This window comes from Onychostoma macrolepis, chromosome 17 (genome assembly GCF_012432095.1).
Source record: "Onychostoma macrolepis isolate SWU-2019 chromosome 17, ASM1243209v1, whole genome shotgun sequence".
NCBI classification, from domain to species: domain Eukaryota; kingdom Metazoa; phylum Chordata; class Actinopteri; order Cypriniformes; family Cyprinidae; genus Onychostoma; species Onychostoma macrolepis.
Window position 1 is genome coordinate 14,121,605 of NC_081171.1, and position 26,797 is coordinate 14,148,401.

Sequence of the window (26,797 nt, forward strand, 5' to 3'; positions counted from 1 at the left end):
GCAATTTAAATCTTGTTATAAAGATTGTCATTATATGACAAGCTGTTAAAGTCATCAATTGGAACAAATTTAACAACACATCACAATATGATTCTATAAGAAAGTCATTCAAATTAAAGAATTTGATTTCATGAGATGTAATGTTTCCATTTTCATTTTTTATTATAAGTGCATTTTTTTTGGTTCTGTTGTTTTTATGGGAGTTTTTCCTCCACCATAAAAGCAGAATTGTACCTGCAGAGTCTGTACTTGGAGTTGGTGGATTTTTGGATGGTGAGTAGACTCCAGACTTCGCATTCGAGCGCAATGGGGTCTATAACAGGTTTGATTATTTATAGCCAGATTCCGGTAGGGGTCTCAGTTTTGATACATAATGCCCTTTGTGCCACCATGTCTCTGAAGACATCCACAGCCTTGTTGACGTTTTCAGTGGTGCTGCTGATATCAATACGCAGGTAGTTTTGAGGATGTCCTAGGGACTTGTTATCTAGTTTGTAGTCTTGGTTGCTAGATCTTTTTTTTGGGAATATCATTATATTTATCCTTTTGAGGGTTAATGACCAAACCCATGTTGTGCAGGATCCCAATTTGCTGCTGTTTTGGGTGACAACACCAACATCTGCAAACAGCACTTGACTGCAGAGTCAACTCTATAGAACTCTATCTTATTTATTGTTTTGATGATAGATTTTGTTTTGACATGGCGCTAAATTTAATTGAATTGAAGATCCTCCTGTTAAATGTGAAAGTTTAAAAATTTGCTTGTGAAATATATGCATACTGTATTTTTTAAACATTTAGAGAACTACTGTTTCTCAGTGGCAACCAGCAACTCTTTTGTTCTTCAAAACATTTTTTTCTATGTTCAACAGAAGAAAGAAATGAATACAAGTTTGCAACAACTTGAGGGTGAGTAAATCACAAAATTTTCATTTTTGGGCGATCCGTTCCTTTGAACACTTCCTAGGTTTAACAAAGACTAAAAGTGTTGCAAGAAATAGTATAGTGTGTGGGAGGCAGGGATTTCACCGTTTCACCTCCTAAGCTCTGGAACAAACTTCCTCAAAACCTTTGTGTTGTCTCTTCACTCCAGACCTTTAAAACTGATCTCAAAAGTCACTTATTTACAATATGTTTTCGTCAATTGACTGTCTGTCTCGTTTTTCAGTTCCATGTTTACTTTCATTACTCGTCTGGTTCAGATGACCTCTGTCTGCTTTATTTGTTTTATTATGTGACTGTATAACTGCATTTATGTTCATGTTATCTATCAATGTTATGTAAAGCTTTCTCTGTTTTTTTTAAAGGCGCTATATAAATAAAACATTATTATTATCATTATTATCATTATCATTATTATTATTACAGGTGCTGGTCATATAATTAGAATATCATCAAAAAGTTGATTTATTTCACTAATTCCATTCAAAAAGTGAAACTTGTATATTATATTCATTCATTACACACAGACTGATATATTTCAAATGTTTATTTCTTTTAATTTTGATGATTAGAGCTTACAGCTCATGAAAGTCAAAAATCAGTATCTCAAAATATTAGAATATTACTTAAGACCAATACAAAGAAAGGATTTTTAGAAATCTTGGCCAACTGAAAAGTATGAAAATGAAAAGTATGAGCATGTACAGCACTCAATACTTAGTTGGGGCTCCTTTTGCCTGAATTACTGCAGCAATGCGGCGTGGCATGGAGTCGATCAGTCTGTGGCACTGCTCAGGTGTTATGAGAGCCCAGGTTGCTCTGATAGTGGCCTTCAGCTCATCTGTATTGTTGGGTCTGGTGTCTCTCATCTTCCTCTTGACAATACCCCATAGATTCTCTACGGGGTTCAGGTCAGGCGAGTTTGCTGGCCAGTCAAGCACACCAACAACATGGTCATTGAACCAGCTTTTGGTACCTTTGGCAGTGTGGGCAGGTGCCAAGTCCTGCTGGAAAATGAAATCAGCATCTCCATAAAGCTTGTCAGCAGAAGGAAGCTGGAAGTGCTCTAAAATTTCCTGGTAGATGGCTGCGTTGACTGTGGACTTCAGAAAACACAGTGGACCAACACCAGCAGATGACATGGCAGCCCAAATCATCACTGACTGTGGAAACTTCACACTGGACTTCAAGCAACATGGATTCTGTGCCTCTCCACTCTTCCTCCAGACTCTGGGACCTTGATTTCCAAATGAAATGTAAAATTTACTTTCATCTGAAAAGAGGACTTTGGACCACTGAGCAAAAGTCCAGTTCTTTTTCTCCACAGCGCAGATAAGATGCTTCTGATGTTGTCTCTGGTTCAGAAGTGGCTTGGTAGCCCTTTTCCTGAAGACGTCTGAGCGTGGTGACTCTTGATGCACTGACTCCAGCTTCAGTTCTCTCCTTGTGAAGCTCTCCCAAGTGTTTGAATCAGCTTTGCTTGACTGTATTCTCAAGCTTGCTGTCATCCCTGTTGCTTGTGCACCTTTTCCTACCCAAATTCTTCCTTCCAGTCAACTTTGCATTTAATATGCTTTGATACAGCACTCTGTAAACAGCCACACCTTTCAGTAATGACCTTCTGTGACTTACCCTCTTTGTGGAGGGTGTCAATGTCCGTCTTCTGGATCATTGCCAAGTCAGCAGTCTTCCCCACTATTGTGGTTTCAAAGAACAAGAGATACCCAGAATTTATACTGTAGGGGATGGTCATTTATTCAAACTCAAATGTAAATATTCTAATATTTTGAGATACTGATTTTTGACTTTCATGAGCTGTAAGCTCTAACCATCAAAATTAAAAGAAATAAACATTTGAAATATATCAGTCTGTGTGTAATGAATGAATATAATATACAAGTTTCACTTTTTGAATGGAATTAGTGAAATAAATAAACTTTTTGATGATATTCTAATTATATGACCAGCACCTGTATTATTATTATTATTATTATTACATCCACCAGCAGATGGCGTCAAGAGCGTGGAATTAGTAGATTTTATTACGAACTGCGATGGTCTACTATGATGAATCAGCGCCATCTATTGATTGACAGTGGAACACCTGCTGCCTCTCACGAGTCAATAGATGGCGCTGATTCGCCAGTTGAAGCCGATGGTGGAGGAGAGAAGAGACCGTGAGGAGAGCCCTGGGTCCATACATCACTGGATGCGGCAGCGGCATGTGGACGGCAGACACACCGGAGACGCGTGCGGCGGGTACTTTATGCTGACCGGTCTGGGTTCTCATAGGAGCGCATGACCCGCCGTGATGGCCGGGGGACGCAGAGGACTAGTGGCCCCACAAAACACTTTTCTGGAAAATATTGTCCGACGGTCTAACGGTAAGACGCACCACCACATCCAAAGCAGCGCACATACAAAAAGAGTATCAGCGGTAGTGTCGCAGATAAAAGAAAGAGAGAAAAACTTTTGTGTGCATAATTAAGAGACTTAGAAGAAACCTTTACATAAAGACAACGTACTTTTGACAATATACTTAAATAACTACACAAACTAGAAAGTTAAAGGTGTCTGTTCACGCGGAAAGAAAACGTTATTCAGGTGCATTCTGTAGTAAATGTTGTTTTACAATAGAGTTTATTCATTATTTCTTATTTGATTTTACGAAAAAACGTAAAATAAGCAGTTCTAAAAGTACAATTCTCTTCTAGATTTTTAAAAATGATATATAAATAGGCTAATTTATTTACATAATGCATAATTTATTTTTATGTTAGGCTATAGTAAGTCTAAAAATAGGCTACTACTTAATAAAGAGTAATGGGCTACGGGAACGTTGAAATGTTGTTCTGTATTCTCTGCGTGACAGCTGCTCGTTCCCATTTGAGTTGTTCTCATACATCCTTCCATCAGCATGCTTTGTAGGATAGAGAACAACTTTAGGTTAAATTAATATTTAATAGCAATTAATATTTAAGAGTGCTGAAAGGTTGAAAACTGGCTGAGGATCTTCACCAGCACTATCTGCGAGATCAGACTGTGTTCTTGCACCCTCTGTAAGGTCCTAAAAATAGAATCCAAGATCTCTTTTATTGATGTTTATCCACCAGGGCCGCTTTTCTTATTCATCGTTGCATGCATATGGCTATTTAAAACTAATCGAACATCAGACGTCCACAACTGCCCAGTGGACACCACTTCTGCATTGAACCCCAGTAGAGAGATCTCTAAGCTTTAAAAAAGATGTACTTTTTCATTTAAGTAGGACTTCTATTAACTTCTGAAAACATTGATGTCTGTATGACCCACTTGGCCATATATGGGTTAACTGGCCGTCTTGGAGAAGAACATGAGGATTAATTCCTCTTCCTCTATGGTGTTTGTGTATTATTTTAACTCTTTTTCTGTTTTCTTTAACTTCCAGTTTGGACATTATCACATAGACACACAGGTATAAACCTCACTGAGCAGAACACTTGTGCTTTAACCTCTTCCATCTCTCCATTATATCTCCCTCTCTCTTTCTCTGTCTTTGGCTTTCTATCTTTCCCTCCCTCCCTTTCTCTCTCTTTCTAGTTCCCTTTCGACATTAAATATTGTTCTATAACAATTTTTGTTACTTTACAAATGGATAGTCTGAATTTTAACGAAAAGCTTGATTAAAATCATTTCTGGTTTAGTGTTAAAGTGGTTCAACAGTGCTGTTCATATTTCAAAGCTGCTTAGTTATGGTGAAAATAACCATGCAGATGTTGCTCCCTGGTCCTCATTCAGCGCTGACAGCACTTGCTGTAAAATAACAAATGTTGGCATGGAACGTTTTTCCTCCATAGTAGTGCGTGTGTGTCCACGTGTGTGTGTGTTTGTTTCAGTGTGTCGAACTTCCCGTGTTTATGCTCAGTAGAGGAGAACTGTGCTCTGTGGCAAATCCACCACCATGCTTTTAAATCAATTGATATCATAGATCTGAGTTTCCCTTCACTTCTGATTCTGATGCTGCCCTTCTACATTTGCTCATCTCACATTTACCCTCCACAAGCATTAGCCATAGAAAGATGAAATGTCTGTCTGTGTTTAAATCATATGTGCAGTCAAAGTGAAAAATGTTGCCATTCATGTTATTGTGTCGGAATGAGGTGAAGGACATATTTTATAATGAAAAACCAAAAATTTTTACATTTATTTTAGATCTAAATTCTTTTTAATGCTGATATGCAGTAGGGGTCAAAAGTCTGGGATTCAAAATCAAATTTAAACCTTGAAATAAACAGTAATTTTAACAGGAAATGTAAACAAATGCGGTGAGGTAAAATGAATATGAAATGTTTACAAGTCTGAACTATTTCTAAGTAAACAAAAACAAAAACCAATCTGTGACACTGATCACACAAAATCCTTAATTTTATGAACCTTACTGCATGTAAATATGTAAATAAAGGCTGTGAGACTGATGAAAGTCATGAAGCTGTTTACAGTTTACATATTAAATAAGGACAACGCTTATATAAAGGCAATTTCTTGCTTTTAAATACTGGAAAGGTCTTCAGTGTGCCTCATTTGTGACAGACTACAGTTTCTAATTCTTTTATATCGGATTACAGGTTGTATAGTGTTACCGTGAGCTTGCTCAAGCTTTAAGAGACACTTTGTTAAAAGTGCTACTGGCTTACTCAGCAGCCGCTAAATCACTACTGTCAGCTAATCAGCCTGATAGCCTGCTTAACACGCTAGCCACTAACACACTAACATTGACAGACATCAGACGAAAGGTTAAAGTAAGGTTACAGAGATGGAGCCCGTTACAGATGATCCTGGCACAGAGAGTTTCAACACAGACTTTTGGATAATACACACAGGAGTAAAAGTTCCGGTATAATTGATAATGGCTGTGATATTCCAGAACGACACAAACTGACTGTCTGCAAAGACTCCTGTTATGCATTTGGACAATGAAAGGATTAATGAGAGATGTAGCATGAAGATAGTGCTTGAAAGTTTTGTGAAGATGCTGAAGGTATCAGGTTGTGTGTTTTAGCTTTTCTCACAGTATTATGGGTGACAAAGAAGTTAAATTTGTTCAGTCAGAATTTTGGTGTTATAGGAATACGCTACCTTTCAAAAGTTTGGGGTTAGTAAGATTTTTAAAATGTTTTTGAAAAAAGTCTCTTTTGCTTGCCAAGGCTGCATTTATTTGATTAAATATACAGTAACCAGCAATATTGTGAAATATTGATATTATGATATTATTGATATTTTGATTTATTTCTGAGATGGCAAAGCAGAATTTTACAGTGTCACATGATCTTTCAGAATTTTTTTTTTCCAGAGATTCTAATATGCTGATTTCGTGCTCAAGAAATATTTATTATTATCAGTGTTGAAAATAGTTGTGCTTAATATTTTTTTGCGGAAACTGTCAAACCTTTTTCAGGATTCTTTGATGAATAAAAAGATCAAAAGAACTGCGTTTATTTGAAATAGAAATCTTTTGCAACATTTTGTACCATGTCTTTTTGTAACGTTTTTCAATTTAATGTGTTCTTGCTGAATAAAATGATTAATTTATGACCCCAAACTTTTGAACGGTAGTGGCCAAAAACCAGGAATGGGATACATGTGTATGACCAAACACAGCTGTTTATTGTGGTGGGATATATAGGACAAGATTTTTTAAAATTGATGTAAAAGTGATAGTTTTGGTGGAATATACCACATGCATGATCAAGCATATCTTGTTTACTTGCTTAAGTGTCTCAAACAAAACTCTTGAAAACCTTAAAAGATTTGATACTACAACCCCGCAAACTTTGGCAAATCCAGCAATTAGTTATTTCTCAGACTTGCAAACACAAACCCATGCACCCTGACTCCTATTAATTACAGTAAAGCCAGTCAGTTATATTTAAACCAATGTTTTTTCAGAAAGATATTTCAATTTTTTAACGCAATATAGATCACAACAGTCTGTGGGTGGTTTGTGGGCTGTTTAAGGCTGAGACTACCATATACAGTGCCCTCCAAAAGTATTGGAACAGTGAAGACAAAATTGTTCTGTTGGCTGTGGAGTCAAGACATTTGCAAATATGATGAAAAGATGAATATGAGACAAAACTACAGAATGTCACATTTTATTATTAGCCGTTTCAACACATACAGGTTTTACCAAATAAAAAGAACAGCACTTTTAGAGTTCATCCCACTCATTGATGTGAGCATAAGTATTGGGACAGTTGAACATAAGGCAGATATAAAAGATTAAAAGCTATTATTTAGTTGCAGATCCCTTGTGCACAATCACAGCAGCGAGTCTGTGACCCATAGACATCACCAGACTCTTGGTCTCATCCTTTGAAATACTTTTCCCAGCCTTTAATGCAGCCAATTTCAATTTTTGCTTGTTTCTGCCTTTACTCTCCTCTTCAGCTGGTGAAATTCATGTTCAATCGGATTTAAATCTGGAGATTGACTTGGGCAATCTAAGACTTTCCATTTCTTTGCCCTTATAAATTCCTTGACTGAACTGGCAGGGTGTTTTGGGTCATTGTCCTGATGCAATATGAAGCACTTCCCAATGAATCTGGTGGCATTTTCTTGAATATTGGTAGGCAAGATGGTTTTGTATTCTTCCAAATTCATTCTGCTACTGTCATCATACATTAAGTCATCAGTAAAGTTGAGAGGGCCTGTTCCAGAGGCAGCCATGCATGCCCATGCCACGACACCACCTCCACCATGCTTTACAGATGAGGCTGTATGCTTGGGATCATTTCAGTTCCGTTTTTTTTCTCCACATTTTTGCTTTCCCATCACTTAGATAAAGGTTCATCTTTGTCTCATCGGTCCATAAACACAGTTCCAAAACTCTTCTGGCTCACCTTTGTGCTTTTTTGCAAACTCTAATCTTGACTTTCTATTTTTGGAGTTGGTCAGAGGTTTGTATCTTGCTGTGTAGCATTTGTAATTCTGTGTCAAAGTCTCCTGAGGACAGTAGATTGTCAGAGCATCACCCCAGCTTTCTGGAACATTTTGGATAAACTTTCTCAGCCGATCAGGTAGTTGTTGGTTGCTGGTGTCGCTGGTGGTTTCCAAACTCTTGATTTCTCCATGCCCTTTGTCTTTGCTATAGCTCTAATTGACTTCCTCTTTTCTTTTAGCATCCAAATTGCTTGCTTTTCTCTCAAAGTCAGCTCCCTCATCTTCATCCTGGTTTGTGTGTGTCATCATCAAATGCAAGATTCAGAATGCAGAAGTAATGGATATAACTAATACAACACATTCCTTGCTTTTAATATCAGAAGAATTAATGCAACAGGACACAGCTGATCACTTAGAAAGACCTGTGAGGCAACTGTTTCAATACTTATGCTCACATCAGATCACAACTCTAAAAGTGCTGAATTTCTTAGCTGGTAAATCATCCATGTGTTGAATCACCCAATAATAAAATGTGACATTCTGTAGTTTTGTCTCATATTCATCTTTTAATCATATTTGTAAATGTCTTGACTCCACAGCCAACAGAGCAATTTTGTCTTTACTGTTCCAATACTTTTGGAGGGCACTGTATATGTTTCTTTCTGTTCACTTTAACAAGAAAACCTTAAAAGGCAGGGAACTGTATCTGGACAAAAGGGTGTCAGAAGGAACATCTAGAGATAAACCTATTTTAGTTTGAATGGGGTTGTACGGTAATGCGAGAGTATAATGTGAAACTACTGTGCATTACCATCTTGGGTACAGACCAGTAAAAATTAAGCTGAAATTCTCAGTGTTGTCATAAACATGTCAGATCAGTGGCTTTCGGCTGCCGTGACAGTGTCCACCCATCCTGCCTCATGTGACATTACCATAGCGACCGACCTCTAGTTTTCTTACTGTTGACCTTGTGCCTGGTTCCTCTCACCTGCTTCCTCCCCATACCCTCCTGTGCTCTTTCCACAGACACAAACTTTGTGTTGGGAAATGCCCAGATCGTAGACTGGCCCATCGTTTACAGTAATGATGGCTTTTGTAAGCTGTCCGGCTACCACCGTGCTGAGGTCATGCAGAAAAGCAGCACATGCAGGTATCAGACTTCATGCAGAGCTGGTTTCATGCATTAGTTTTTATATCCCATCATATTGATCATATTTTCTTCATAAAAGAGAGAATGGCAGAGAGAGAGCTACAATTTCTGGTGCTTGAATTCAGTGGTCACACTATTTTAAGGTCCAATTCTCGCAATTAACAAACCATTAACTACAACTTTTGCCTCAGTAAACTACTTATTTGTAGTAAGGTAGTTGTTAAATTGAGGTATTTGATAGGATTAGGGATGTAGAATATGGTCATGCAGAATATGTGCTTTATAAGTACTAATAAACAGCAAATATAATATGCCAATAAGCAACTAGTTATTAGTGAGAATTGGCCCAATTCAGTATACATGCAATTTACCATTTACAGTATTAAATATCATATTAGATAACACAATATACAAGATAGTACAATATTGTTTGTAATGAAGTATGCCCACAATACAACCCAGTATACATACAGTACAATATTATATTACAATATGCAATACAATACAGTACAGCATATAGTACTACACTGCACACTATGTAGAGTGGAATATGAGAAAGTAACAGTGCAAAATAAGTAAATAATAAATATTTTTCAGAAAATAATCTTTTTTTTTTAAAGAAATTAATACTTTTATTTAGTAGGATGCATTAAATTGATCAAAAGTGACAGTAAAGACATTTATAATGATTATTTGACACTGAAAACTGGAGTAATGGCTGCTGAAAATCCAGCTTTGCCATCACAGAAATAAATAACAATTTTAAATATATTAAAATAGAAAACACTTTAAATTGTAATAATATTTCTCAAATTCCAAAACATAAAAAATGTACCGACAGCAACTTTTGAATGCTAATGTATGTAGCAGAATAAACACAGAAATGAATTTGTAAGAAGGCATTCTGTTACATATGCTTTATGTATTTATTTTTATTTTTTAATTTCCTATGTGGCAGTTTTTGCAGATGTTACAGTAAATGTTAAAAATAGAGTTGTAAGGGTGAAAGTGGATGCCTTCTGTGTGGTTAGTTGTTGTGCCAGTCAGCTTTGAACTCTTACTTTTCCTTGATATGCCAAACACAAGACAAACTCATTAGCGTTACAGCTCCAGATGTCTCAAAGAGAAATACATTTGTAGAGTCTCTCGAATGTATCATTCCTCCCTCTCTGTCTCTCTCATTGTAGTAAAGCAAAGCTGGACTAGTTTTCAGTAAACTTGATTTTATCCGCTCATCGTAACTCAAAAGATCGGTAACACTTTAGAATAGGGAACACTTATTCACTATTAACTACGACTTTTCCCTCAATAAATTCCTAATTTGCTGCTTATTAATAGTTAGCAAGGTAGTTGTTAAGTTTAGGTATTGGGTAAGATTAGGAATTTAGAATAAGGTCATGTAGAATAAGGCATTAATTTGTGCTTAATTACTACTAATAAATGGCTAATATTCTAGTAATATGCATGCTAATGAGCAACTAGTTAAGAGACCATAAAATAAAGTGTTACCCCCATGGGACTTCCTTTCTTCTGTGGAACACAAAGGTAGAAATTCAACGTGGTATTTTTTTCACTCAGTGAAAGTGCATGGTGACTGGGGCTGCGAAGCTTCAAAAGCATTATAAAAATAGCATATGTTGGCAATGTTGTCATATATGACCTTTTATCATGGCACTTTTTTGTCACTTTTGGAATTTGACAGCCCCTGGTCACTTGTATTTTATTCAAAAGAGCAGTATCAACATTTTTCTAAACTTCTCCTTTTGTGTTCTACAGAAAATAGAAAGTCAAATGGATTTAGAATGACACAAGTTAATGATGAAATTCTGATTGTGTTTTACGGTTCTTTTTTCTCTCAGCTTCATGTATGGAGAGCTCACAGATAAGGACACATGTGAAAAAGTTCGGCTGACTTTCGAGAACTATGAGATGAATTCGTTTGAGATCTTGATGTACAAGAAAAACAGTGAGCATTGCACCCAAACACACACTCTGTAGGCAAGAACACAGCAGTCCTGGTGCATAATTTTGTTATGCTCATATATTAATGAATATGCATTAATGTGTAAAACAGAGACAAGACAGTTTTTTCTTCAATAGAAAAATAACTTTTCTCCCCCAACATATTATCTGTCACAGATTTACGGCATGTTTAAATGTGTGTGGTTGTGTTTTTCCAGGAATGCCGGTTTGGTTTTTTGTGAAAATAGCACCTATACGAAATGAACAGGAGAAGGTTGTGCTCTTCCTGTGTACGTTTAGTGACATAACAGCATTCAAGCAACCAATTGAAGATGACTCCTCCAAAGGTACGTGTTGTTCAGATGTATTTCATGAACATTTGTGCATTTGAGAGTGAATGATAAATGTGGATCTTTTCTGTGTTCAGGATGGGGGAAGTTTGCTCGTCTGACTAGGGCTCTGACCAGCAGTAGAGGGGTCCTGCAACAACTACAGCCCACCGTACATAAAGGAGAGAATGTACATAAACACTCGCGCCTTGCAGAGGTCAGTCTCATACAATTCATTTTACGCCTGTGAGTGATTCTGGTATGCTTCAGCATGTGTTTTCATCCATCCGTGTCAAAGATCAAACTAACACTAGAAGGCTATCCTCTTGCACTGTGTGTTTTCAGTACACACACTCCTCCTGCAGGGAGATTAAAAAGATATATGGAGCATTTTTTAATAGTTTACAAACCATGGTTAGAATTTAACAGGACTTTGAGACAAAAGTGCCACCAAAATGTGAAGAAAATACCCAGAAATTTAAATGTGGGGGCCAAAAATGACCCATAATCAATTCATCATCTGTAGCATATGATATATTTTTTTACATTCTATTCTAGGCCTAACTAATTATACTAATATCACATTAAAGCTGTCATGCAATGGAGCTGCCAGATTAGTTTTGTATTAGTTATTTAATCCATGGTGGCAGTAGACAATAAATAACAATATAATATGATATGATCAATATAAACTGACTACTGTATATAATCTGCTCCAGACAATCATTTGCAATAAATAAATAAAGGGAGAATTATATTATATTAATTGTAGAGATAGCAGAGAGACTGTTATACAGTGTTTCCGTTGACAACGGTCATTATTCAGAAATATTTCAAAGCTGAATGTCACAATTGTCCAAACAGAATTAAGTATTCCAGAGTCATGTACAATGATATGAAAATAATAATAAAAAAAAATAATTATGAATATATTTGAATGAAATGGTTACATTTCAATGGTTAATTTTTAAATAAATGTATTTAAATTATTTATATGAAATAAGTTAATATATTGATATGCATTTATTCAAATTAAATGTAAAATTCTAAGTGTTTGGAGATTTTTTTTGTGGTATCGACCTAAAATGTACAGTAAAATACATATAAATTTAAAAAATTTCAACACATTATTTAATTAATTGAAATATTTTTAGTGCTAGATAAGCTAAACTAAATCTTCAAGCTAATGTGTCCATTCATTCTTCAAAATATATCATGTTAACATACATTTATTCTAGGATGGTTTATCCAAAATGTCCATTCAAAATCCATTTTAGTCAGTGACAAGGCTCCATCTGTATCTTTTAAAACAGACGAGATGAGATGTTTTACAGGATGTGATTTTTCTTTGAGGTGAGTCTCCTGTAAGCCGAGACGGGTCATTGCTCTTTCTCTCCACTCAGATAAACGACCATCCATCCGCTGCCTCTCTCTCTCTGTCCCTCTCTCACACAGGTTCTCCAGCTGGGCTCAGACATCCTGCCCCAGTACAAACAAGAGACCCCCAAGACCCCTCCTCACATCATCCTGCACTACTGTGCCTTTAAGACCACATGGGACTGGGTCATCCTCATTCTCACCTTCTACACCGCCATCATGGTCCCATACAATGTCTCGTTCAAAACCAAGCAGAACAACGTCACCTGGCTGGTTGTGGACAGCATTGTGGATGTGATCTTTTTGGTAGATATTGTACTAAATTTCCACACCACGTTCGTGGGCCCGGCTGGGGAAGTGATATCAGACCCAAAACTGATTCGTATGAATTACTTGAAAACCTGGTTTGTGATTGACCTGTTGTCCTGTCTGCCTTATGATGTCATCAACGCCTTTGAGAACGTGGACGAGGTCAGTACAACACACAAATTTATTTACATACACACACACAAACAAACATGAAAAAAGGATTAATAATCAAAATGTCTGTTATGTCGGCTCATTGTTTTTGCTCTGGTTTTCCAGTATGCTGAAGTTTATTACTTGTTTCTCGCACTGTTTAAAGCAAGGAGATATGTATATATAGGATCTGTTTAAAAAGCAGCAGACTGCAATAATTCAGAGAGAGGAACATGCACGTTATGTAAGATGTGCCAAGTTAAAGGGATAGTTCACCCAAAAATGAAAATTACCTGATTTACTCACCCTTAAGCCATCCTAGGTGCATATGACCTTCTTCTTTCAGAGTTATATTAAAAAAAATGTCCTGGCTCTTCCAAGCTTTATAATGGCAGTAAATGGGGTTTATGGTCGGCACTGATAGCCCTGTATAGCGCCGCGGGCGTCTCGAGTTCGAATCCTGGCTCGTGGCCCCTTCTCTCTCTCCCCCACATCACTTCCTGTCACTCACTACACTGTCTAAAAACAAAAATTCCAAAACAAATCTAAAAAAATAAAAAACTAGAAAGTCATATACGCCTAGGATGGCTTTTTTTGAAGGGTGGGTAAATCACTGGGTAATTTTAATTTTTGGGTGAATTATCCCTTTACGGAGTTTGCAAGTGAACTGAAAGATTATTTTTTGGATATTACAAATATAGTCAAGATGAAATTCGCCACCTAGTGTACTGTAATTACAGTATAATTGTAAAAAATAATGACCATCTGCAGACAGGTTTTTCCCTTTCTGCCATTGGTCAGGCAAGCAAATAATCCCTGCTACAAGTATGTATATTTTCAATAGGATTTTTCCACTAGATTTGGTTATTGCAGGAAAGTTCTGTGACTAAGTAAAGTGTTTTATTCTTACACATCCTGTTCATTTAGGTAATCTTCAATTCAACTTTTATGAAATTTGAAGCCTAATTACAATTAACAGAGGTAAAACGCTAGAGAATAAACAAACTACATTTTAATATCTACTAGTTGGATGAGTTTTCCCCTGTAGTCACATGTAGCGTTTTACACACATATTTCTGATGTATTTTATCTCGTAGGATTAAATGAGAAAATATCTTGATCGCGTTAACTACAGACCTTATTTTTCACGAATTAAAAAAACCCGACACAGTTTATCTGCCTTGGTCTACTCATGCTGACTGATTTGGGAGGAAATTAGTGCAGTTAAGCTGAATGGATTTACATATGATAAAACTAGGCTGTGAGTACTACAAACTTACTGTATGGGGACCTGAATGCATTATCAGATCAGACAAAATATTTAACAATAAACAAACACGCAAGGGACAGGGAAAGTGGAAAACATTTTTGCCCCATGCAGGCCTGGTAATAGACATGAATAATGCCTTCAAGAAAGGAAAAACTGAAGAAAAGCATTGGACTACCCTGCTGGCTCTCATTACAGAGAAAACCTAGCTAGCATTGACGTTACTCAATAGCCTAGGGGAGATCTTAATAAGTTGCTACCTAGGGTCTGCTCATAACTATCTTCAGATTTTATTTTAAATGCACCAAGGGGAAGGACAGCAACAAATAAACAAAACTAAATATCAAAGTATTCATACATAGACACACTTTTGATGATTTTTCTATATTTACCTCAAAACACCTGTTCAGAATAGCTATTAAACCTGTGCGTATCTTTACAAGTGGTGGTATAACAGCCCTGCAACATTAAACTGATCATTTGACTGAGTGCTTTGTGTGAGGGTTAGTATTTGAGCTTGTAATGGAGCAAATCTTTGGTGCAAATTAATATTGATTGGGACGCGTGAGAGTGAAGCACACAAACCCTTTCATTGATCTTGGGCTAAGAGTTCATTTCCATGCTATCATGTTTACACTTTGAATTTTTATTTAAAGCATTTGAGTGCTTTTGAGTAGAAGTATTCGTGCACCTCACTTTGATTCTCTGTGTCTGTCTCTTTCACTCGCTGGATACGGGTGATTGTATGGTAAAGCTGGGGACTGAATCGATGGTGCGTGATTCTCTGTGCTGGTGAGGTTGGAGTCGGTGTACTGGATGAAGCTTTTGCTCTGGATCAATCTCTGGCCGTATAACGATTTAAACTGAGCTGTCTGTCTGCATTTAATTGAACTCACAATCAATTTCCGCCACTGCACAGAGGATGAGCACAATCTCTGCCTGATGTTAACTGCCGTCACACCCCACACCTGCATTCCACAGCATTCAAAAATGATTTGTGCTTAAAGGGAGAGTTCACCTGTAAATGAAAATTGGGTCATCATTTACTCAAAGTCGGCATGAAATGAAAATTCACCATTCAATTCATTTAATTTTTCAAAATACATGTTATGTTCCAGTTTAAAGGGGTCATCGGATGCTAAATTCACTTCTACATGTTGTTTGAACTGAAACCTGTACACAACCACCCAACATGCACCAAAACGAGTTGCTGTTTTTGACAAGGTGTTGTTTTACACTATAATTGAGAATTTTTTTTTACCAAAGACTTTTCAGTAAGACCCTAAAGAATCATATCAACTTGTGGAAAATGGGCATCTGATGACCCCTTTAATTTTTTTTTAAATTAATTAATTTATTAATTTTTGACCTCATGATGTTTAATCAAAAGGGCATAACTGGATCTTCCAGTGGAAATGTCATACTTCTCTCTGGTGATATATACAGGTATTGTCTATGTCTTTTAGGCTATGTCTACATTAGTCCGGATACATTTTAAAAAGGCATTTTTATTTCAAAGCCATGCTGTCAGTCTCTGTGTCATCACTACAAACAGCATTTTCAAATTTATCCACCTGGGAAAGCATCTTCAAACAGCTCAGTTTCTGCAGGACAAAAACACCATCTGAAGGTCAAAATGTAGAGAAAAGGATGCGTTTTCTAATGTATCCAGATTAGTGAAGACATAACCTTAGTCTGCTTAAACTTCACCCCTGCAAGCTCACATTTATCTGCTCACATTTTTTCGATTTTAATAATTCATTACACTTGGATGTATGCAACTATATGGAAGAATAGATCTGTTGCTACTCTTCATTACTTCATTTCAGAACTTGGAACAACTGAAGAAAAAACTTTGAAAAATGTTTTTTTTTTTTTTTTTGTCTATACAATGAAATTCAATGGGGTCAGTGTTTTTTGGACCACACTGACTTTCCTTAAATGGATAAAAACAGATGAAATATTCTTTAAATAATCTGAAAAGAAAGTCGTACAGGTTTGGAATGATATGAGGGTGAGTAAATGATGACTAAATTTTCATTTTGAGGCAAGCTATCACAAAAAAAAAAAATATTTTTTTGCTGTGATTCTCTGTAAAACACACATATGCACATACACACATACTTAAACTCACACACTCTTAACTCGAGTTACAAATGAATATGATACCAGCACATTCACCCACTCAGACGCTCTTCTCTCCCACGTCCACTGTGTTGCACGCACACACACGCACATATGCAGGATCCCAGCTTTCATCTTGCCCTTGGGCATATGGCTTTTCAGAGGGGCTGTCAGCACCAGTTTACCGTGATCAGCTACATCAAGCTCATCAGATCTGTCTGCGCACACTGCTGGGCTTTGAGCTCAGCAGAACCAGCCCAAAGAACAGAGCACCACCATAAATAACGGCATCCTTAGAGAGTCATGCAACACAAGGCGAATTAGATCCCGAGGTGACGACTTTCTGATGGAGAATAATGCACTCTGTCTGGTGTTTGCTTTCTGATTGATTTGTATTTGAAAAAGCGGAGGAAGCGGCTGGTAAACGTAAGTTCACACTGAGGTGAACCTTAGACAAATTTGTTTATTTACATTAGGAGGCCAGTACAGCATTTGAATGTATTTTCTTTGGTGGAAAGCTGTCTGCAAAGAGAAGAAATGGTTAGATTTCAATTCGCACTACCCATACTGCAGTATACTGTATAGAATGCAAAGTTGGGATTATGCAATCCTCCTGATGTTCCTTATGAGTCCAGAAATCGTAATATTGACATGATGTGTGTTCAGGTGGTTAGAATAAAATAGGAGCATTGGACAATTTTATTTTAGTGTAACTTTTTAATAGTTTTCATTAGGCAAAAAGAGGGTGTTTAGCATTGCTTAAGAAAATAAAATGCAATAAATGTACTTCTGTCAGGACCACTATCGTCAAAAGATAGATACTTAGCATAAAGTTTTGGTTTGGTGGTATGGTTCTGTTCTGTGCAAAAACTCCCTGCCCATCCATGCAGCCTGTCATGAATGAGCAGGGAGAGCAACAATAATAACCCCCCTATGGTAAACAGAACAGAACAAAGCAGATATCATTAATGTACTTAATGATATTTAAGTGTATTTAGTGTATTTAAGTCTGATTCAGCAAGGAATATCAGAAAGACAAGTCCTGACTGCGAAAGGAGGAGTTGGGGATGGAGGAGGGTGATTTGCTCCTGAGCAAGCGGAAAAAGCTGCTGATTGATACAGAATAGAGCTTATATAGGAATGCCGCGATATGTGTTGTATTCCTATAGGTAGATACAATCAGCTGAGAATCAGCTGATGCAAGCTTGACTCACGTGACCTGCCAGAACTAACGCTAACGCTTCATTTTAGGTTATAACTGATCTATACTTCCAGTCAAAGCTTTGGGGTTGGGACATTTTTTAGTTTGTTTTGTTTTTGAAAGAAGTCTCTTACGCTCACCAAGGCTGTATTTATTTGTTTAGAAATACAGTAAAAATAGTAATATTGTGAAATATTTTTACAATTTAAAATGACCAATTTCTATAAGAATGTATTTTTAAAATGTAACTTATTTCTGTGATGGCAAAACTGAAATTTCAGTAGTCATTACAGTAGTCTTCAGTGTTACATGATCCAGAAACCATTCTAAAATGCTCAAAAACATTTCTTCTTTATAATCAATGTTGAAAATACTGCTTTTTGTGGAAACCATGATACATTTTTCATGATTCTTTGATGAATAGAAAGGACCACATTTAATTGAAATGGAATATTTTTGTGACAATATAAACCTCCTTGTCACTGTTGATCAATTTAATGCATCCTTGTTGGATAAAAATATTAATTTCCTTCTAAAATAATAGATAAATCTTACTGACCCTAAACTTGTGAATGGTAGTGCATGTATTTTAGCGTTCTTATGCTACCACAGGGAATGATGGGAAATGTAGTTTTGCCACACAAGCCTGTCACCTCAAAAAATGCCTCAGTGAACAGTATTATCTACCAAGATTTATCACAATCTTATTATGAATAATATAAATGAGCCTTCCATCATAGTTAACACACCTCCCAACGCTTGAAGAAAATCCACAGCTTCTCATTGGTAATTATGACATTGCGGTGCCATTAATGAGTGTTCATCTCATAAATTCTCATTATTCCAACATAACCTAAAGGCAGCATTAGTGCTTTGCAAATTGTTGTATGCTGAAATTGCTTGAATGGGAAATGTGCATCTATGTTTAAGTTAAAAATGCCGCAAACTAACCAACTATGGCATATTATCTTACTACATACTCAAAAGTGTGCACATTCCCATCAGCAAATAATGCACAGGACATATGTTTAGTGAATAAGAGAATGCAAATTGGAATGCAACCAATATTTCTTTCTGTCAAAGGACAAACACAAGGACCAAGCATAAATACACACATCTCTCTGTTGCATCATCTGGTACAGGTGCATATTGTTATGGCCTACAGGGAGAGCTGTGTGGTTTTTAATAATCAAAATCCTCCTCAGGTGTTTCATTTCAAAACTTTCATTGGCATAATTATCTTATGTTGCATAACCCTTGTCTGATTTCACAGAGACATCTGTCATCGTTTCGCATTGCCTTTGCAGCGGAAGCTTGATTATTAATGTCTGCAATGCCTGTGATCTAACTAACAGTCCAGGATCTGCTTTTTCACTCTTGATTCAAAGCGCCATGCTTTTGTTTGCAATAACAGTTCATGTATTCTTCTGTTGACCATTGTCACTCTCTTTTGTTTTTTTGTGTTTTTTTTCTCCTCATCCCTCTTTCTTTTTGCATGTCCCTTGCACTGCCTGTGTTTGTTGTGGGCGAATGAAGAACTGGAATCATCGAGCTGTCACTCAAGTAGGCCTTTCATCTCAAAACTCGGCATTTGATTGATATGCTGTGCCTCAGGGCATCCATCAGACATTGATGTAAACCAAAAGCAGTATTAGACCATAGTCTATTATTTCATGTTTCTATTCAAATCAGTCAACAGAATATTTTTTTTAATGAATTATTTTCATTTAAATGTTTGTTTGGTGTGTATTAAACTGTATTGTGTGTCTCTCTGTGTGTGTGTGTGTGTGTGTGTGTGTCAGTGTTTGTAACTCTGTGGATGTGCTGATAGGGTGTTTAAAGGAATATTTCAAAAATACTGTTATCATTTATTTACTCACTCTTTTGCTGCCATTTAAACACAAATAGAGAAGTTTTATACATTTCAGAAACATTTTTTCTACAATACTTAATGGTGACTTCATCTATTAAGCTCCACATAGCCCAAAAAGCACCATAAAAGTAGTCCATATTACTTATTACAGATTATCTGTAGTCAAATGTAAACTGTGCAAAGAACACACCAAAATATAAGAAGTTAGTAGTAGACTGGATCATTGACTGAATTGTTCAAAACAACAAAAAGTCAGCCATTTCATTGAAAAGAGCTGGCTCAGAAGAATCATTTATTCACTGATCTGGTTCTTGAGTTCAACTAACTGAATCAGGAAATAGTTTGTCGCAGTTCACGGGTTAAAGATTTACTAAGGGAATGCAAAGCTATTATATGGACATAATCTTTTCATGGTGATTTTTTTGGGTAATTTTCTGAACTTAACATAGTTGATTACTATAAACTGTTACTGTACGGATAAAAACGCATGAAAACTCCAAAGAAAATAACAGCATACAGGTTTGGAACGACATGAGGGTGAGTAAATAATGACAGAATTTTCATTTTTGGGAGAACCATTCCTTTAATAAAAAATTCATGCACACTAAACGGAATTACTGTAGTCTCAAAAGCAGCAGCATAAATACTATCCAAAATGTCTTTTATTTTTTTAATACAGCAAAATGACTAAAAAGAAAGCGCCTCATTTCTTTTTCAGTGTCTCTTCGAAGAGAACTGATGAAATCACTAGACGTGATGTAATGTGTATTTGTAATATCTACCCAACTAAATCCCTGGATAAATTCCTGATCTGAAAGAGTGTGTTAAAAATAAAAAATACACACATATATGGTTACAGGGTGATTTTGGCTTGAATATTTAAAACAAACATTATACATATTTAATGTTATTGTTGTGGCCATTTCCCTAAAGCAAGTCTCCAATGTACTATTAATGTCCTTGTGTGTATAGTAGTTTGTTTGATTGACGTGCAGTGCAGTCAAGAAAGCTGTTTTATTTATGAACATGTGCTCATAGTTCACCCAATAAGGAATATATAATATATAAAGCAACAATTCATTCAAATTTCTAAATTAAGTCATCAATACAACTAGTAGTGGTTCAACTCCTCTTCTGTTTCTCAGAATAATGATTGCAGAAACGATAGGGAAAAAATAGGGAAAAATCATCAGTCTTTGACATCACAAAAGTACACTTTTAGAAAAAGATTATACACTTAGGTTATTCCAGCGTGTTTGTTCAGATCTGAGGAGTTCTTTGTTCTGGCTGCTCAGGTGCTGTTTCAGCTCTCTGTATTGTTGATTTCAGAGGGTTGGCTTGGCAGATGCCTGTGCATATTTATAAATGCAGAGAATCTGTGCTGAGAGACAATGCACTTTATTTAGACTCAAGAAAAAGTGTTTGTAGGATTGCTTCGGCCTATAATGTTTATATTTGATGGATGGATGAAAACATTTTTCAGTGTGTTTAATTCTCTCTATCTCTCTGTCTCTTCCTCAGGGTATCAGTAGCTTGTTTAGTTCACTGAAGGTGGTTCGGCTGTTGCGTCTGGGCCGAGTGGCTCGCAAACTAGATCACTACATCGAGTACGGTGCGGCTGTTTTGGTTTTGCTGGTTTGCGTGTTTGGGCTGGCGGCCCACTGGCTGGCCTGCATCTGGTACAGCATTGGAGACTATGAGGTTATAGACGAGGAACATAACAAAGTACGTCCGGAGAGCTGGCTTTATATGCTGGGTGAGACAATTGGGACACCCTATCGCTTCAACGTCAGTGGGACGGGAAGATGGGAAGGTGGACCTACGAAAGATTCAGTCTACATCACATCTCTGTACTTCACCATGACCAGTCTGACTAGTATTGGCTTTGGAAACATCGCTCCAACCACAGATGGGGAGAAGATCTTCGCTGTGGCCATGATGATGATTGGATGTGAGTTGAAATACTTTATTTACTTCTTTATAAACACTTGCATGAAGAAATACAGTGTTGATAAGTCTGTTTATTATATGAGAACTAGTAATTGTTGTGCGTATAAGTAACTAACTAGTGCAGCACAGCTAATTCAGCTAGCAAATTCAGGCCTCAGCAATAATGATGACCCACTGGCCAAGTTTTGGCCAGTTGATAGAAAAATGGTATCGATTTTTTGATTATTTACATGCATGCTTATACCTTGCAAATGTAACCGTGGTTTTCTGTTTCATTTGGGCGCAAAATCTGCTTTTTAAACTTGTCAGCTAGGTAAAGTTCTCTAACTGGTTAACATAGAAAAAGGTTTTAGAAGGTACTTTGGTCAAAAATCATGTTACCATAATATTTTCCAGTGTGAAATGATCTGTTTCTGATCACATTACTCCCTCAATTTGTGACCATTTTTGCTGACTGAGACAGCTACATTTCATTTGGTTCTGAACAGTGAATTGTTATGAAGGCAGATGAGCGAAATAATGGAGCGTTGACTCTAGAGATGATGCCTGCAGGGTCATCCACGGCGAGGCTCTCGCAGATCACATTGCCATTGAGCTGTGATTCACCACTCAGAGGAAAATGAGTCAGTTCCATTATATGTGCTATTAAACATGACCAGCTGCCAGTACGCTGTTATATTTATATGGTGAAACTCCCTCATGAGAGGCTTATTTTCAGAGTAAACATACATAGCTGCTTTATGGGCAAACAATCATACAGTGCAGAACATCACTGGGTTCATAGGTGGGATCTAGAATTTACAGTTGTGTTCAAAATAATAGCAGTCCAACATCACTAGCCAGAGATCAATCACTGTTTTGGTAGAAATTATATTTCTACATGGCAAATATTTTACTAGTAGGTGTGGTAGAGTAATAGAAAACCAATAGACCCAATAGTCATGACATGCATGCTGTTGATTCTGTGTAATTGAATCATTAATTGAAAAGGGCGTGCTCAAAATAATAGCAGTGTGGAGTTTAATTAGAGAGGTAAATCATTCTGTAAAAAAACTGGTGTCAAACAAGTGGCCCTTATTTAAGGACGAAGGTAGCAAATGTTGTACTGTGCATCTGAGTAAAATGGGTCGTTCCAGACATTGTTCAAAAGAATAGCGCACTTTGATTTAGCTGCTCAGCTAAAATGATATCAAATGCTTTAAAATGGCAACCAAAACCAGAAAGATGTGGAAGAAAATGGAAAACTACAATTCGAATGGATCGAAGAATAGCCAAAATGGCAAAAACTCAGCCAATGATCAGCTCCAGGGTGATCAAAGAAAGTCTAAAGTTACCTGTGAGTACTGTAACATTTAGAAGACGCCTATGTGAAGTCAAGCTATCGGCAAGAAGCCCCGCAAAGTCCCATTGTTGAAAAAATTAAGAGTTTACAATTTGCCAAAGAACACATTGACTGGCCTAAAGAAAAATGGCGCAATATTTTGTGGACTGATGAAGCAAGATTGTTCTTTTTGGGTCTAGGGGCCGCAGGCAGTTTGTCAGATGACCCCCAAACACTGAATTCAAGCCACAGTACACTGTGAAGACATGATAAGGGGATGTTTCGCATACTATGTGTTGGGCCTATTTATCGCATTCCAGGGATCATGGATAAGTTTGAGTACATTAAAATACTTAAAGAGGTTATGTTGCCTTATGCAGAAGAGAAAATGCCCTTGAAATGGGTGTTTCAACAAGACAACAACCCCAAACACACCAGTAAGTGAGCAGCATCTTGGTTCCAGACCAACAAGATTAACGTTATGGAGCGACCAGCCCAATCTCCAGACCTTAATCCAATAGAAAACTTGTGGGGTGACATCAAAAATGCTGTTTCTGAGGCAAAACCAAGAAATGCAGAGGAATTGTGGTGTGTAGTGCAATCGTTCTGGACTGGAATAGCTGTTCACAGGTGCCAGACTCCATGCAACACAGACGTGAAGCAGTTCTCAGAAACCGTGGCTATACAACTAAATGTTAGTTTAGTTATTCACAAGAAAGCTAACTCTTCAAGCATTTTTCTGTTTATACAGTAAATGTTTGACTTTGTAAAGAAAAATGCAGACACTGCCTAATATTCCTTTTTCTTCACTTTCTGTAAAGTAATAACAAATTTGCTAATTTTTTCTTCATGTTTTGATTTAGAATAGAATGTGCAGTGTTCCCAATGCATTTGTGTGTATTGAAGTAAAAGTTATAAGGATTTTGAGCTTAACTCACTTTTTTAAACACAGTGCTATTATTTTGAACACAACTGTATGTTTAGATTTTGTTATAAAATATACTTTAAAAAAATATTTTTACTTAGTCGAGATTGATTTAGATAATTCATTATACATGCTGTAAAAACACTAATAAATTATATGTAATTTTTTTTAGCAAATCTTAAAATGAATATCCATTTTTCATACTGTACAGTATAATGTTGCGATTCGCTTTAAACAAACAACTGATTTCAGTTTTTAGTGCATAATGTATTGTTCATTGATAGTTCATGTTAGCTAAAGTTGCATTTGTTAACATTACATTATCAATGAATAATACATTACAAGCAGTAAGCGATTTATTGTTAATTCCTATATTTACTAACATTAACATAAATCAAAAGTTGTATCTGTTAATATTATTTAGTGGATCTCAGCTAAAATGAACTAACAATAAACATTAGCATTTTTATTTACTAACATTGACAAAGATGAATAAATATTGTAACAAATGTATGACTCAATGTTATTTAATATTAGTTTATTTCCCATTAACTAATGGGACCTTATTATAAAGTTTTAATAATTAGGATTTAGACACAATAGTATCGGAAGTGTAATAATTAGAAATAGCTAGACTGGGAAAATAGTTCAAAAATGTTGATGACTCAGTTTGTACTTAACATTTCTGTACAATCATATATTTTCTGTAATTATAATGTGCAGATGGCCGCAGGGAACTCAAATCACATAATTACACATAAAGGGAAAATAAATTCTATGTAAATATACATTACGAATGAAGCTCGCAGGCATTTCTTTTTCAAACTGTTTCTTGTAGCTCATGTCACGTTGCATTACATAATAGTCTAAGTCGTGTTTTGTGCTCTTTTAACAACAGTTAATGAAAATGTTCAACTGGCATCACATTGCAGTCTGTTCTCAAACGATTCAAGGTGATGTGAATTTACAGGCTTGCATTTCAGATTTCTGAATCCTTCTGATGTTTCATCATGTTTATAGTGACAGTTTAAATCAGCGCCGAGTGTAAACACTTGATTGGAGCACCATTTGCATCATTCTCAAGGGCTTTATTCCACAGTCTAGAGAAGTTGTGAGTGAAATTATACTCTTCTTTTGAAACAAAACCAGAAGTGCAGATGCTGATTTCATGGGTTGCTCGGGGAACAGGGCTGGCAGCAGGTGCTGGAATGCCTGTTCTGTTGTCATGGTAACCGCTAGCTTGGGGCACGAGTTTAACGACTGGTAGAAAATGTAAATCTGACTGAGGCAGTCTAACAGGTAGAAACATACATGCCTGGCTTGTTTTCCTCACAGATACCTTTCTGAAGCTCGCCTGTGTGCATGTGCCGATGTACACGTGCAGAGGTCTTTGAGCCGGTGACAAACATGAAGCAGCTTTCATCTTTCTCCTGCAGGAGTTTTTGTCAGCTAATGACTTCATACATATTAGATATGCATTTACGAGGCATGCATACTCAAATTCATCGCAACACTGTGAAATATTTGTGTTTTGCCATGTTTGATTGATAGCTTAACTTCCTCTCTTTGTTTTCAGATTAATTTCCTCGAGAGGCATTAATGCTCCTCACGTGTTTTCACTGCATGTGCACAGGTTGTGACGTCACAAAAGGGGCGAAGCCTCAGCTTATGAATATTGATAAGGTCATAGCTTGTAGTTTAACATGATGTTTTAAGTTGTGCTTTATCAGGTATGTTTCAGACTCGTTTCTGTTTGATGATCACATTAACAAAACATTTTGAATAGAAAATCCTGTAATTTACCTTTTAAATAGGACATTGAGTTGCTAAGTTCTCATTACACAATGTCCTGAGTGTAAATTCATTCCTACAGTACATCCTGCGTCTTCAGGCTTTCCAATTCAGCCAGATTCACCAACTAAAACTATTATGAAGATGAAAACTAGAATTAAAAAATATTGTTGACTAATACAAAATGGGAAAAAATTAAATGAAAGAAATATAATAATATAATTAAAGGAAATAATATATATATATATATATCTTGAATGATTTATTGATTGAAGCTTGATTTCTAACTATTGGAGTATTCTCTCAAAAGCTGACCAGTACACCTTAGTCATGTTAGATGTTATATTGAATTTAACATTGATAAAAATGGCTGTGAGGAACAGATATCATATACAGTCTTTACAATAGCACACACACTGTATAAAGGTCCTAGATTACGTGACTTTTTTTTTTACAACTCACAGCTTTAAAAACTTTTATGGAGTTTTTGTCCAGTGAACTTTTTTTCTTTCTTTTTTTTTTCTTCTATTCATGCTATTTCTATTCATTACAGACTCAATTTCCTTCACATCAAAAACAGGGCACTACCCTTACTAAGGTCTATTAAGCAGCTGTCTGAACAACTTGTAAACAACCAGCTACGGTTTGCTTTTTCTATGTAACATTTAGGTGCATATAAATCTGAAATAGTCGGCACTACACTTATAAACCAGCATCCAGCAAATTGGTTACAGCAAATACTGCCACAGCTGTTCTCCATAAAACTTACAGACAACAGCTTACAGACAAGAATCTCATTAAGTTAATACAGACAGCCTCAAACAAAACTCAGAGATTCTCTGGCAAATCTAGTGTTCTCTGATGTAGGATCCAGTCCATGCTGCTGAATTGTAAATATTGCGGAGATGCAATAATGACGGAAGTTAAAATTTACCTCAATACATTTCATTTACACAAAGTACTGCTGTTGTATTGTTATGAATTTGACAAATAAAGCTTTTAACTTAAACTCTGATGTTTTGAGAATGGTGCACTGTAGTTTGAGCAGGCAGATTAATAGTGTGTGGTGCTATGTTTTAAGAGATGATAAATATATCCTGAAATTAAATAGAATAAAAATAACTGTACGAAGAGTGACTTTGAGAGTCACGAGCTGAGTAAATTGGCCGGAATATTCAATGCCCCTGATACTCTGACACCGTCAGCAT

At 36.4% G+C, this 26,797-nt stretch overlaps 1 protein-coding gene across 5 annotated transcripts in view; it reads left to right on the top strand.

Moving 5' to 3' along the window:
• The first annotated feature begins 3,118 nt into the window (after positions 1–3,118).
• Positions 3,119–26,797, top strand: part of kcnh1a (potassium voltage-gated channel, subfamily H (eag-related), member 1a) — a 50,369-nt gene continuing 26,690 nt past the window's right edge. The window contains exons 1-9 of one of the 5 annotated variants that reach the window (XM_058749419.1): positions 3,119–3,326; positions 4,370–4,396; positions 8,887–9,010; positions 10,870–10,976; positions 11,191–11,319; positions 11,400–11,518; positions 12,757–13,149; positions 19,266–19,292; positions 21,124–21,553. In XM_058749419.1, coding sequence (XP_058605402.1) covers positions 3,254–3,326; positions 4,370–4,396; positions 8,887–9,010; positions 10,870–10,976; positions 11,191–11,319; positions 11,400–11,518; positions 12,757–13,149; positions 19,266–19,292; positions 21,124–21,553 — 1,429 coding nt within the window. In that variant the 5' untranslated portion in view covers positions 3,119–3,253. The remainder of the gene's footprint in view (positions 3,327–4,369; positions 4,397–8,886; positions 9,011–10,869; positions 10,977–11,190; positions 11,320–11,399; positions 11,519–12,756; positions 13,150–19,265; positions 19,293–21,123; positions 21,554–26,797) is intronic. The other 4 variants (XM_058749418.1, XM_058749420.1, XM_058749421.1 and 1 more) reach the window with 4 other exon arrangements.